The sequence below is a fragment of the Doryrhamphus excisus genome, chromosome 1 (assembly GCF_030265055.1).
Source record: "Doryrhamphus excisus isolate RoL2022-K1 chromosome 1, RoL_Dexc_1.0, whole genome shotgun sequence".
In the NCBI taxonomy this organism is placed as follows: domain Eukaryota; kingdom Metazoa; phylum Chordata; class Actinopteri; order Syngnathiformes; family Syngnathidae; genus Doryrhamphus; species Doryrhamphus excisus.
This window is the reverse complement of record NC_080466.1, coordinates 38,461,079-38,476,082: the sequence shown is the minus strand read 5'-3', so window position 1 is coordinate 38,476,082 and position 15,004 is coordinate 38,461,079. Positions and strand designations below refer to the sequence as shown.

The 15,004-nt window shown below is 42.3% G+C and overlaps 1 protein-coding gene across 11 annotated transcripts in view; it reads left to right on the top strand.

Moving 5' to 3' along the window:
• The window catches only part of magi1b (membrane associated guanylate kinase, WW and PDZ domain containing 1b), a 121,749-nt gene that overhangs the window by 87,904 nt on the left and 18,841 nt on the right, over window positions 1-15,004 (top strand). For 9 of the 11 annotated variants that reach the window (XM_058080229.1, XM_058080205.1, XM_058080221.1 and 6 more), the window contains 3 exons: window positions 8,643-8,674; window positions 9,100-9,144; window positions 13,270-13,516. In XM_058080229.1, the coding sequence (XP_057936212.1) occupies window positions 8,643-8,674; window positions 9,100-9,144; window positions 13,270-13,516 (324 nt within the window). The remainder of the gene's footprint in view (window positions 1-8,642; window positions 8,675-9,099; window positions 9,145-13,269; window positions 13,517-15,004) is intronic. The other 2 variants (XM_058080213.1, XM_058080249.1) reach the window with 2 other exon arrangements.

The window sequence follows — 15,004 nt, the reverse complement described above, 5'->3', positions numbered from 1 at the left end:
CGTTGTGCATTGTTTGATTCCCTTACTCAATCCATTCCATAGTTTGATTCCACATACTGAAATGCTATGGCTTTTTAACGTAGTCCTAGCATATAAGTGTTTCAAATGTAGTTCTTCCCTGAGATCATATTTCTCCTCTCTTGTAGAGAAGTATTGGATGACATTTTTAGGTAATTGGTTATTTTTAGCCTTATGCATTATGTATTATGTATTTATTCTAAACTTAAGAAAAGAAAAGTTTGAAACTGAGTGGGGAAGAAGGGCAAAGTAAGAAGCCAAAAATGTACCACTTCCACACAAGGCAGTGTAATGTTTAGAAATGTCTTATCGATGTAACATTATACTACATATGACTTATCTTTTTAGTAATTTTTGTCATGTGTACGTGTTTATTTGAAAACTTCACGTTTCTGTTTCGACCAACGGATGGCATTTTCTGATTGAGTTGATGTCCTCGCTGTAGACCATCAAGACTCAAATTGTGCTCTTATCCATTCATGCACATATTGGAATGCATGGACAAATCCATAAGATGCCCAGTGAGATACACTATTAAATGACGGGAGTAGATAAGCAGTTGGCCGAGAGCGACAGGTCAGTGTATGTGGGTGTTAAATATGGTTTCACTTTCTCTCACTTCCTCTGCTGTTTGTTTATTGAGACCATTGCTTACTTATTTTGGGTATATGTGGTTGGTATGCCCATGCTAGTGTCATGTCAGTTTTTTTCTGGCATGTGTGACCTTTTTTTTTTTTTTTTACTTCAAGCTTCAGTTAGTGTGCTGCGAAAACGGTGGCCCGGCTCATAGATGCAGCAATCCAACATGCACATTTGGCTTTCATCACTGTTTTGATTGCACATGAGTGTCTCACAGAAGGGATAAATGGAAACAAAGCAGTCCGGAATTTACTGTCAATAATCCCTTTCAGACTGTCAGACCCAAAGTCGCTCTGCGATCCAAGTAATTGGACCATTTTCTCTGTCAGACTGTCCATACTTTGTGTTGGGGGGATTGTTAATCCAACTAAAACATTTCTGTGTTTGTGTGTGGGTGAGTTGATCTCGCTGTTAATGGTCAAGACAGTCTAAAGAAGATGGTCAGATGAAAGGCAGCCAAATAGCACTTTTGACTTGCAGAACTTCTCTACCCCCCCCCCCCCCCCCCCATGACTTTTCGTGGTATTTACTTTAACAGGTCGGCGAACACAAGTCCATAAAGAGATGGAGAGTCATCATCATGGGTTTAATGCAGTCTTAATACACTACTGAGCTGTGAGCAGGGCTTGTGTAAACACTGTAAAGGTTACCTAAAAGTAGACTTGCAATGAAGAGTAAGAATTTAGAAATTACTAACAAATTACTAAAAAGCATTTTGGTTTCACAGTACAATTTCTTTGTAAGCAGAGTAAAAACCTGCAAGAGATAATTTGATGCATCACAACCCACTCTGCCTGCTTGCGCTGCTTAGATCAATAGTAGAAATGCTCACTGCAGGAGTGTACAGTTGGCATGGGTTTGCCTGCCGAGTGACTGGGCGAAGGGAAAATTGGCCTCCATGTTGGTGGTGTGCCAAATGATTATCTGGATTCACAGTTGTTTGCAAAAAAAAAAATGATTTAATGATTGTTAGGAATCATTCCAACATTTTTTTTTCTTGTTCAAATGATGTGCTTGTGCTTTTGTATGAAGCTTTTGCAGACAACCAACTACATAACGCTCAATAGCATGACCAAATTCAATCCAAAGTATTTGATTTAAGAAGGGAAAATGGGTGTCTTTATAGATGGAAATGACACAAGAAAAAAATCCAAGAAATTGTTAGGCATTTTTATATGACATTTGTATTAGTATTTTATTTTTATAGTCGATTACAATTATTTTATTGAACAAGATAATGCTACCGTGGCGGCACGGCGGCGAGTGGTTAGTGCGCAGACCTCACAGCTAGGAGACCAGGGTTCAATTCCACCCTCGGCCATCTCTGTGTGGAGTTTGCATGTTCTCCCCGTGCATGCTTGGGTTTTCTCCGGGTACTCCGGTTTCCTCCCACATTCCAAAAACATGCTAGGTTAATTGGCGACTCCAAATTGTCCATAGGTATGAATGTGAATGTGAGTGTGAATGGTTTTTTGTCTACATATATGTGCCCTGTGATTGGCTGACCACCGGCCTCTCGCCCAAAGACAGCTGGGATAGGCTCCAGCACCCCCGCGACCCTCGTGAGGAAAAGCAATAGAAAATGAATGAATGAATGAATGAATGAAGATAATGCTACCCATTAAATACCACAAATATAACTCACAGGTATGAATGGGCTGAGATGTATTTTCTGCATATAGAGTATACACACACATAATAGCAGTTATGTGACGATATTACAGGGATCCCTTCAATACACAGTACTTTAATTACACTCATGCTTTACATTTTTTTTTAAGTCCAGCTTTCTTTATCAGGAACAAGGCACACTGGCGTCTAATTGGGTTATTAAATACATACATCGTCTCCTTCTCTTTTCCCCCACTTTCCTTCCATCATCAAAGATTTCTTCTTCACATATGTACTGTACATACTGTACACTGCATACCTATAGAGTGGATTGCAAATGTGAGCAATCAGACATCCAGTTTATGGAGACTATGAGCTGTAGATAGTCCTAATTGCTGGTAATCGCTTCTCTGTTTCTATCACCCCCTGCTGTTATGTACATTCACACCCGTTCGCTCATAAGAAGATAGAAGCTAATTAGAGCGGACCACAGCATCGCTCTGTGCAATAGTGTCCCAGCCAGCCAGTGTCGCTGCTTATTTTTTGTCTTAAAATGGTTAACCAGCCACTGGTAATCATTTTGTAGTTATACAAAAGACTGACCTTTTTTCACTTTGCAATGTAGTATCTGAAGGCACTCATTGATATATACTACATATACTACTCTAATGTGCTGTTATTCCCTCATCCCCGTTGATGCACTGACGTAATATATTTTGCCCTGTGGCGTCCCGATTGAACGAAATGCGACTTTCTTCCCCATTCCATGTTTCATAGATATACGTAAATGCTACCAAGTCTATTAGGGCTGCATGCATCTGCTGAATAGCCCTTTGTCAGCAAAACCTAGTTTTGGTGTTCTTGAAATATGGCCTCTCAGTATCCTAGTAGCTCACGCTATTTGTCATCAACATGAAGCCCAGTTGCTCCGGCTTTCCTACGCGGAGTAATGCTACTGAAATGAATGTAAAGTCATTTGCGCATTGGCCTTAGCTGCTGCCTGTGGTCATATGTCATACGGAGGGACTCGTGTAAGGAAACTAACACAAAGCAGAAGTATTCAAAATGGTTGTTTTAACTTAGAGTAACTGATGAGTTAATTACTGGAAAACAAGTGAAAGACTTGTGGATTATATGTATGGTGCTCAGGGGTACCCTTTACAATATAACACCAGCCGGGCGCATTTCCTCACGCTTATGTGTGTTTACTTCTCCTCTTTACCCTTAAGTGCAGTTTAAAAGAGATTGATTGCACCCTGGATTAAAGAAATGTGTATTTTCTTTGTCTTTCCTGCATGTGCGCCTTAAAGGAGAGCGGTGTCTGTGTAGATCTTATTTGGAGAGGCCAGTACAGCATGACGGAGAAAGTACTCCGTAGATCAGGGGTCTCAAACACGCGGCACTAGTTTTAGGCCCCCGCCTTGATATGAAAGTTTAATGTTAGTGCGTCCCGCACAAGTTTGATATGGATGCTGTATGGTATCATGTACCCAGAAAAAAATTATTACGTTTGATTAATGTTCATGTTAAAGGTTAAATAACTGTTAATAGTTATCCTCCCTATCCGTGTGGAAGTGGTAAGTTTTTGGCTATTTAAGTTTAAAGGAAATAACTTGAAGGCTACCGTTTAGGTCGCTAGCTCTCTAGTTTGCGAGCTAGCATGTGTCTCAAGACCCTGCAGTTGCGCAATATGTTGTAAATAAAAAGAGTATAAATGTGACTATAGTCGTGTTTTGTCATGTCTACAGGGCTCTAATAATGCTTTGTTCATTTTTATCTGGAAAAAATAATTTGTCTACCCACCAACTATATGTGGTTTCTTAAGTTTTTATTATTTGCCGTTTTATTATTATTATTATTATTATATTCATTTATTTATTACTGATTGATTGATTGATTTTCTTTATTCTTGATTTGTTTATTTATTTTTCATCTTTTTTTGTGTAGAAAAATAAAAAGTAAGATATTTGAGAACAGTGGAATGTTTTATCAGAGCTTTTATTGTAGAAAATTGGAACCAAAGCGAAGTTTTTTAAATTTTTTTGTTTTTAATAAATGCGTTTTTTTTTGGTTTTTTTTGGAAAACCTGATGCGGCCCAGTCTCACCCAGACCCGAGCTCCAGTGGCCCCCAAGTAAATTGAGTTTGAGACCCCTGCCGTAGATGCTCATGTTCACTGGTAAAAAAAAACCCGATGTGAACAGACTAGAACCATCATAAAGAAACGTACATTTACGGGCATGCCTATTCACAAGAGCTGTGTGTAATGCAACATCCACTTAGAAGAGATAAATGTTGATGATGAGTCCCGGTGTAGACCGAAACAGGAAATCAATTGGCTGTATGGAGCAGGAAGCGTTGTTCTTGCCCACTTTGCATTAAAAATTCTGCTGACTGCACCCTTCCAATGGCACCATAACCAATAGCGTTGCGGTTCTAAAAAAGTAGCAGTGGGGGAGCCGCCTGCCCACTCCACGCTCGCAAATTCACCTCTGCTCATTTTTGGATGCTGGAGGCTTGAGTTGGTGAATCACTGCTTATTGCACAGGGGGGCAAGGTGAGTCTTTTTCAGGCCAACCTCTCTCTCTCTCTCGCTCGCTCGCTCTCTCTTCACATCTCCGCAGCTACTGGGCGAATCGTAAATCTTTAGTTTCCATGACGATACGCTACTGTTAATCTCCACCAGGGTCTCCCGGCTGAAGCAACGTGTGGGAGGAGGGGATTTCACCCTTTAAAAAAAAAAAAATAACCACCCGCCCGCAATACCGCTAACTATTTTCGAAGTTTTTTCCAAATAAAAATGCAAGTAGACTATTCCATGAACTATTTTGTGCATATTTTAGCTGTTACTTTCTCAGTGCTTATGCATGCAACAACGCCCAGGAAGCTAAATTAGGATGTGCAGCAGCCAGCAGTTGTTACGTTCAGGCTTTTCAGCCTTTCACTCCTTTACTGTACAGTTGTGAATAACCCACCACAACAACTGTTGCCGGGAGACCTTCTTTCACTTCCCCCGGCGGTAACCAGGCACTCATCGCTATGGTGACAGATGGACCTTGCTCTTGGAGGCCATTGCTTCAAGCCAGATTTTTAACCAATATGGGCAAGACCAGACACTGTGGGCTGACATCATAATCGGCTTATTAATAATGGCTTTTAGTTAAGTCAACAAAACGGCGGAACACCTTGACTGAAATATTCTCACACCTGGTTAGAAAACTGTTGTTTCCAGTGTTCATACATCTTTTTTTTCCTCAGATAATGAAATAAGCTGTCAAAGCTGTGTACCCCCCCTCCTTTTGCTACTTTATGATTCAGGTTCAGCGAAATTCTTTATGATTCAATATCTGTCATTAATCATAAAAATGAAATCTTGATCTTGACATGATGTGGTGCCTGTAGGTGCTGTATTTTGAATAGTCCATTTTTCACTCTTAATGGTGCATTGAAAAAAAAATCAAATAATGAAAAAAAATATTATTCTGTATTCCACTGAGAGTTAAGGAGGCATTGGATTAAACCCAACTTCCACCAAAACACACAAGCTGCATGTACATAAGCAAAGGGGCATAACAGCCAGGTCGTCTTATGTTCTTTTTATTGAATTTACCTTGATTTTTGTATCAAGCTGCACTACTTGCTTAGTGCATTAGCACATAATAGATCATTTGGTTTATAAATTGTAAGAAATACAGCTCTTTTTTTTCAGTATACGTGTTTAGCGGAGACCTGTTCGGGCGCTGATTGCCCATCTGCTCTTTCCTCCCTTCTTTGTATGTCATTAGAGCTGGGGGGTTGGCTTAAACATCATCAGTATCGTTTGATGTTGATGCTTCAAACACAATCCGGCTCGTCATTTAACAGTAACACACACACACACACACACACACACATGTGTATATAGTACACACATAGTTCAGAGACATGTGTGTGTGCCTGCTGATTATTTTCTATGAACGGTTATTTTTCTCCCTTATATTTCTGCCAACAAGCAGAACGCTTGTTGGGAACAGAAGAACACGGAAATGGAAGCAAATTTGAATATGATCATAATATCAAAACCACCACTTTGCGACTCTAGATTTTTTTAAGGAAGGGGGACTGGTAAGTCTTACTGATTTTCGACCTGGTCGTGGAACTGTGGACCGACTCTGGAGTACTGGAGCTACTAATTTATGTATAGTTCGCTTCCCTGTATGATCGGTGTCAGAGCTTGGTCTGCATTGCTGGCAATAATCAGATTCATTTCCAGTGAGGGTTGGACTCCGCTAGGTCTTTTGAAGGGATCCCCTGTAGTGGTTTTTGCAGATGATTTAGCCCTGTTGCCTTCATCGGGCTGTGATTTTCAGCTTTTGGTCGCTCGGTGTGAAGCGGCTTGTGTGAGAATCAGCACCTCCAAGTCCGAGTCCATGGTTCTCACCCCTAAAAAGGGCGGACTGCCATCTCCAGGTTAGGGATCCAAGTGGAGTTTAAGTACCTCAGGGTCTCGCCGTAGTGAAGATGGCGCTAAACCAAAGGGTACAAGGAGCCCAAGGTCACATTGAGAGCAGCCAGATGAGGCGACTCAGGCATCTTGCCTAAGGAGGTGTTCAGTGCCTTGGGGAAGACCCAGGACATGTTGGAGAAACTGTCTCTAGCCTGGGAATGCCTCCGTCCACAGGGATGATGAAGCATCCACAGAGAGTGGAATCTTCTCGTCTTAGGCTGTTGCCCTGGTGACCTGACCTCGGATAAGCGGAAAAAACGAGGAATGAATGAATGGATCAAAACAACCGGAATCAGTTTAAATGTTGTTCACTGAAAGCGGTGGGGACACATAAGGAGTATTGATTGACAGCTGCCGCAGATCACTCACTGTGGAGTGATGAGGCATAATCAAAGGCCAGCCTGGCTCCTTCACAGGGAGGGCCGGTGCGTATCTACATATACATTCCATTTTGGCAAGCGCTATAGTATAACACTAACACAATGATGAGGGAATTCTTATTGATTAAGCAAAAGCCAGAAGTGGAATGATGGGAAGGGAGGAAAGAAGAGAAGAAAAAAAAAAACGTAGACATTTCCAGAACCCAGATGTCTCCGAGATAAATCGCAGAGGGGGGGGGCGTTGCTTGCGTGTGCATGTGTGTGAGAATGCTTGAGATTTAATCCTCTAAAGGACTCTACAGCCCATTTCTTTATAGCTCTGTCAGGCTATACATTAAACACACTCCTATATATACCACATGTGAACCTCACTAATTGACTAGTTTTTTTTTTCTTCTTTTTATTACATGTTCTCATTTCCATAACTACCTCCAAATGCACAGCCGGGATAACGTAGAGATCAGAGTGATGGTGTTCCAGGATCCCATTTATACGCTCCACGGAGGCTTGCGTTAGCATTCTAGTTTTCTGTCACTTTCCTTTGTGGGCTTTGATAATGATATTTCTGGTCACTGATCATTTACGAAAAGAGGTCTTTGTTGTATTTTAAGAGCCGTCTTTGGGGTGTGTGCAACTGCACGGATGTTTACCAGAATGTGAGGGAGGGAGGGAGACCGAGAGAGAGTGAAAAAGAGAGAGAGCGAAAAGGCTGATGATGCTGAGGGAAGAGGAGGGAGGCAGGACCGTGTGCAAGGAGGCGAGTGAGTGAGAGAGAGCGAGAGAAAGGGGGAGCAAAAAAAAAAAAAAAAAAAAAGGAAAAGACAGCTGGAAAGGGAGAGCCGAGGAAGACGCGCCAACTGCCTATAGATGCTGGAGCCTTCGACAGCAGAGTGTGGCGCTCAGCGGGCGCAGGAAGATGGTCTCAGTAAGAGGGGAACTGACGGTTGCCTATAATTTAATGTTCAGTATCTTGGATTCCTTCTCCATGGGTAATGCTACGGCCAGGATATCCAGAGCTCTTCTCTGCGCCTCTCCTGCGCTCGCTCTTTCTTTCTCCAGCTTAGTTGCTCTCCAGGATTCTGTCCTCTCCTCTTAAACTCACACACACACACACACACACACACACACACACACACATACACATGTGCGTGCATGCATGCGCCTCAGTCGTCCGGGGGTCTAGCGAGTGTACAGGGTTAGCCCCCGGGGCTGGCCCCCCTCCGCTTTTGCGATGCACCAGTCAAAGCCAAGCGCTGGCCGCGGCAGTGATGCAGATAGATTGCGCTGCCTGCACACCCCCCCCCCCCGCCCCCCCCCCCCCCCCCCCCCCGGTCTCTACCCCCTCTAAATGCCAGTCAGGCAAGGAAGTGGATAGGGAAGGAGATGGCAAGCTTATCCGAGTGTTCATCTAACATTGTTTTGCAGTTTTTTATGGAAATTCCAAAACATTCTTAAACCTGGATTACATGTTGCAACATTGCTAATTATCTCTTTTTCTGACCTCAACAGGGGTGGCACCTGCAAAGAAGAGCCCAAAACTGGTAAGTTTCTGATTTTCTACCATCATTTCATTTCACTTTTATTCTTCATTTTGATATCAATAATATGATAGTTTTTATCGCTTCATGTCTTTTCTTTCTGGTGTAACTTGTGCTGGTGTCAGGGCTCTGTTTATAGACATGGGATGTTGTGCGGGGGCGGAATCCCTGTAGCTTCACAGCCCCGCCACCCCTCCTCCTCTCTGTTGGGGGTGCTGGGACGAGGGGCTTTGATGCACCGTGAGCTGGGTTGCTAACACTGTGATGATGGCAGAGCGCCTGGTGGCAAGCTTTGCTGTGTGAGAGAGCGAATGTATGATAGCGGCATGAGGAGCGACCTCATCCTGTGATATTTGCCGTCTTCATGACGGGGACCCTGTTGATTGTGTCTGACTGGACGTGTTTTTTTGTCTATTTTTGTTTTCTAGGATGATTTTGAGATGGCTCCTCCGTACAGAGATTACTCTAGGAGGGTATGTCGTGATATTTTGGGAGATTTTAGCGTTGGTGTTGGGTAGAGGTGATGGTGGTGGTTTTGTATCGTTGATTGCCTCGTGTTTCTATGTTATACACCTTTTAATACATCCATCCCGACAATCCATTTTGGCCTAATGAGGACCAAGTAGCAATTTGTTTTCGTGCTACTAGCAATCTCCTCCCATTCGTCTGTCAGTAGCCACGTTTACATGAGTTTTTCCCGATTTCCCAATGGAATCTTTGCGAATGACTTTTCCGAAAACAATGGTATACATGGAAAGGACTATTCCAATCTCTTGTCTACATGCTCCGCTATAATCAAACAGAATAATCAATGGGGCATGCCCAGTAAAACGTAAACATCAACGTCCCGTGATACCGACTTCCTCGAGTTTTCTTTCACTTGTTGGAATAACTCCATATTGCGAGTTTTTTGTTCGTCCAGTCGTGAAATTTAATTTGAATCAAAAACAAACTTTCCGCAGCAGTCCAGTGCCGATTGCTCGCCTCCATTTTTTTAAACCGAAGAATGTCTTGAACCGCGTGTTACGTCATATCTGAGCATGCTCTGAAAGCACCCGAGATAAATTTAAACAGGAAAAGATCAAATTCAATCTTGCTATTATTTATAATTAAACTCTGGTCATGTTTTATATAGATATATATTTTATTTTTAAAGAAAAACTGGACTTATGAATGGCGTATAGAAGGGTTTAGATTCTGTTCCACAGATGGCGGTAATGCACACCGAAATCTGCTTGCCAACCGCCAATAAACAACAGAAGAAGAAAAACACAACATAGAAGAACGCACCCTGATGACTTTCCTGTGAATCCGATTATATATTCATTCGGATTGGCACTTTTCTTTCAGAATGAGGTGTATACAAAGGTAACATTCTTTCCGTTTGAGCAAATAAACCAAATGCAATTGGACTATTTGTGTCCATGTATACATGGCTAATGTATTATTGGCAGAAGAGTTGTCCGTTATGAAGTCGTTGTGGATGTACAAGGGGGAAGGCCATGATTCCACAGAGTCAAATAGAAGAAATCCATCAGGAATAAGGGAAATTGGATTTTGTTATTTTGAGTGCATCAAAGTGAGACAAACAAGACCAAAAAAAAAAAATGCAACCACTTTGGTGAACAAGGGTGCCATTATGTGTGATGGAGCGTAAATGATCCCTTCCTTCCAAAAATAAAAAAAAAACATTTTGGCTTTCAGTGCCAAACAAGGACGCCTCGGATTTTTTTTTTACTTAACTGTGGAAAACATGTCAGGTTGTACGCAGCATTTGAAGCTTTCAGCCCAGTTTGATATTGTTTTTCAAAAGCAAAGGACAGAACACACCTGACACGTAATATTCAATTTGTTAATAATTTAAATCACGTCGCACATAACATTAGAACAACTGTCATACAAGTGTAAAAATAAGTTAACCAATAATCAGTTCTTTAATGTCAAAGGTGAAGCTCACTTTTTGTAATCATACTTAACTACTGTTAAATGTTGCATTAGCGTTTCCCCAATTGTTATATTTTGGGGGCTGCTAACCCCCTCCCCACCCAACGGCACCCTCTGACACTCCCCCAAGAAGGTCAAGTTACCGTTTTTTTTTTATTTTTATAAACAGAAGTAATTTAAGAATATAATGACTGTCTGGACTCCAAATTGTCCATAGGTATGAATGTGAGTGTGAATGGTTGTTTGTCTATATGTGCCCTGTGATTGGCTGGCCACCAGTCCAGGGTGTACCCTGCCTCTCGCCCGAAGACAGCTGGGATAGGCTCCAGCACCCCCGCGACCCTCGTGAGGAAAAAGCGGTAGAAAATGAATGAATGAATGAATAAATGAATGAATGACTGTCTGGTTGCTTTGTACATGCTGATGTTTGGAATTCCCATGTTTTGTAAATGCCCCAGTGTGATTTGTGGAGACGGAGGAATTGTGGTTGATGCTGGAGTTCAGTGCTAAGATGCATATGTAACAGGTCGATATCTTCATTTATCAAGCAACTTATTGACCAGACAGCAAGTCATCTCTGTTTTTGATATGATCGTGTTTACATTTTCTCATTCGTTCTGTTTTGCGTGCGTGAATCTGGAGTCTTTCTAGTGTTTTCTATTATGAAAGTTTATCAAATGTTACGCAATTGAAGTGGCTTCTCAGTGCCTGGCGGCTACTAGGGGGTCACTAACCAACTAAGACTAATTAGTCTTTAACCTAGTCATGGTCCTCCAGGCCAAATCCTGCTTAGGTCCCCCAATATGTCTGCAACCTCTACTTGAATGTTACTGTGGAGGAGCAATTGCAATATGAGCGTGCACACACTGGTTCCAGTGTGGGCACATTGGATGAGTGGTTGGCGCGCATGCCTCACAGCTAGAAGACCCGCGTTCAATTCCACCTTCGGCCAGAGTCCAGAGTGTACCCCGCCTCTCGCCCCAAGACAACTGGGATAGGCTTCAGCACCCCCGTGACCTTTGCGAGGATAAGTGGTAGAAAATGGATGGATGTGGTGTACAAGTGGTTAGGAAGCAGGCCTCACAGCTAGGTGACCCGAGTTCAATTCCACCTTCGGCCATTTCTGTGTAGAGTTTGCATGTTCTCCCCGTGCATGCGTGGGTTTTCTCCGGGTACTCCGGTTTCCTCCCACATTCCAAAAACATGCTAGGTTAATTAGCGACTCCAAATTGTCCATAGGTATGAATGTGAGTGTGAATGGTTGTTTGTCTATATGTGCCCTGTGATTGGCTGGCCACCAGTCCAGGGTGTACCCCGCCTCTCGTGAGGAAAAAGCGGTAGAAAATGAATGAATGAATCAAGGTTGAGTGGTTAGCGCCCAGGCCACACAGCTAGGAGACCCGAGTTCAATTCCATCCTCGACCATCTCTGTGCAGAGTTTGCATGCGTGGGTTTTCTCCGGGGACTCCGGTTTCCTCCCACATTCCAAAAACATGCTAGGTTAATTAGCGACTCCAAATTGTCCATAGGTATGAATGTGAGTGTGAATGGTTGTTTGTCTATATGTGCCCTGTGATGGCGACCGAAGACAGCTGGGGTAGGCTCCAGCACCCTTGCAAGAAAATGAATGAATGAAGGTTCTATAGTATTGTTAAAATACAAACAAGACACCCCCCAACCCTAGTGAGGAAATGGATGGATAAATAAACATGTATTCCAGAGTAATCATACAGTAATGATCCTGAAGATATGACCGATTACTGCAGGCTAAATACTTTGATACACGAGAGCATTGAGGCTTGCTGCCTCTATCCCTTTATCCCTCCATCCCTCCATCCCTCCACTGTGTGTTTTTGTCCTCTACATCCAAAGCACTGGGAGGTCACACTAAGTGAGAAGCAATTGCTGTCACTTGCTATCACTGTCTTAAAATATCTTCTTCTCATGTCGTGTCTTTTGGCTTTCTCTCACAAAAAAGTTCCTTGTTGAAGTATGTCGGCCCGCAATGTGAATGTTTTAATGTAAGGAATAATAATACAACCCTAAAAGATTTTTTTTTTAATGTGTGTTGTTTATTTGTACTTGAGCTCCGGGATGCACTGCATGCATCCACTTCCCCCTTCTCAGGGCACAGCTCTCTTCAAATCCTTGAGCAGTTGCTTAAGTGACCGTGTTATTGAGAGGCCAGTGGCGATTTAATAGTGACTTTTACATTTCTGGCTCCACCACTCAAATTCTGCCTTCATTTTAAACCCCACAAGTGTGACTATTTCTCCATAAGCTGCATAGAAAGATTCTCTTATTACATTTCCTGCGTTAAACAAAGCCGACGCAGTTTTTTCCACCCACAGTTGAATGATTTTAATAATGAGAAACTGCTATTTTCCTCTCACCTTCCTGAAATAATTCCCTGAATGAAACGGCTTGACTATTCTCCGTGCTCCACCTGCTCGACAATGGTTGGCATTTGACAGGCGTTTTGGTCCTTAAAAGGAACCCTCTTAATCAGAAATGGTGCTTTGATTGGCTGATTCTCCCCCAAACGACTTCTGTGTTGTTGAGTAGACAGCAAACGTTCTCTTTTCATTGCTCTACGTTGCACCGATCGTACTGTCTTCCTGTCGCCAAACGATATCGATCTGCTTCCCCAACAGCAATTATCCAGGAAGGACAGTCAGAACAGCTCCCAGCACAGCGTTTCCAGCCACCGGAGTGCCCACACGGACTCACCCTTGCACCCGTCCCTGGCACCCCCCCTTAGCGAGAGCTCTGCTCCCCCGCCGCCTTCTCAGCCCCTGCCCGGCCTCCCACCCCAAGACTCGGCGGCCGACGGGACCATCCAGCGAAAACCAGATCCCTTTAAGATCTGGGCCCAGTCCAGGAGCATGTATGAAAGTAGGCGTAAGTATTATATTTTTTGGTGGCGGTTGGATGAGCGCTGCATGCGTCTGTAGGCTTGGTGGAGGCCTGTGGTGGGTTTAAGCGGCATTGGGATGCGGATTAATGCTTATGCATGTGAGTAACTTTCTAATAAATCCTGCTGGCAGCTTTTGTTGGCAGATGACCGCATACTGATGTCCAACTTTAGCTTGACAAACACATTTTCTGTATTTTGTCTAAACGTTTGGGGAGTAGAAGAGAACCTGCTTCAAATATATCACCTCATACGAGGTGCATTATTTTAAATAATTATTGCATTATTAAAAAAAAAACAAAAAAAATCTTAAACTGTATTATGGAAAGCAGGAAGTGAACAAATGTAACAGTTACTGATTGTAAAAGTACCAGATGGAGGGGTAGGATTTAGGTGCATTATTTTAAAAAAATTGCATTATTTAAAAAACAAAACAAAAAAAAAAACCTTAAACTGTATTATGGAAAGCAGGAAGTGAACAAATGTAACAGTTACTGATTGTAGAAGTATCAGATGGAGGGGTAGGATTTAGGTGCATTATTTTAAAAAATATTGCATTATTAAAAAAAACAAACTGTATTATGGAAAGCAGGAAGTGAACAAATGTAACAGTTACTGATTGTAAAAGTACCAGATGGAGGGGTAGGATTTAGGTGCATTATTAAAAAAAATATTGCATTATTAAAAAAAAAAACCTTAAACTGTATTATGGAAAGCAGGAAGTGAACAAATGTAACAGTTACTGATTGTAAAAGTACCAGATGGAGGGGTAGGATTTAATAAGCTTTGCTTCTTCCTACTCCTTTTGGACATGCATGTTCAAATGAAATGAAACCATTACCAAATATTAACGTTAAATATTGGACTCTCTGCTGTCGTGATCCAATTGTCGACCCACACGTTTACACCAGACTTGACTTTACAGATGCATAGATATATAATTAGTTTCAATAATGTAGTGTATGTATGTCAGCGGATTGCATATCATACCCCCCCCCCCCCTTCTTGTCTTACCAAAGCACAGTGAAACTTCTAATTAAAAAACTCTTAGATCTCCGTTCCCCCCCCAAAATTGGAGGAGAAAAATCAGCATTCTTCAAGGGCTAAGAAACCCCAACATGTAATCGCTTTGGAAGGCATCACTTCGTCAAAGCCTTTCGTTATTTGGGATGAAGAAGAATATGAAAAGAAGGGGCCGAGCCTTGGTTACTTTGTCAAAATGCCTTTTGGCAGGCAGCTGTGGACGGCTGATATCGGCGCTGTAATCATTATTATTTTCCAAAAGGTAGCACATGAGAGATACAATGAAAGCCTAATCACTACTTGAATTATCGCTAGTGCTGAGTCCTTAGTCGTGCTTTAGACAGGACTGCAATGTATTTGTGGCAATGGTGGTTGGCTGAGGTGTGACGTAATCATACAGGCGGTGGATTTGCATAATTGGGCATGATGCATTAGCAAAAAGTGGGTCAGTA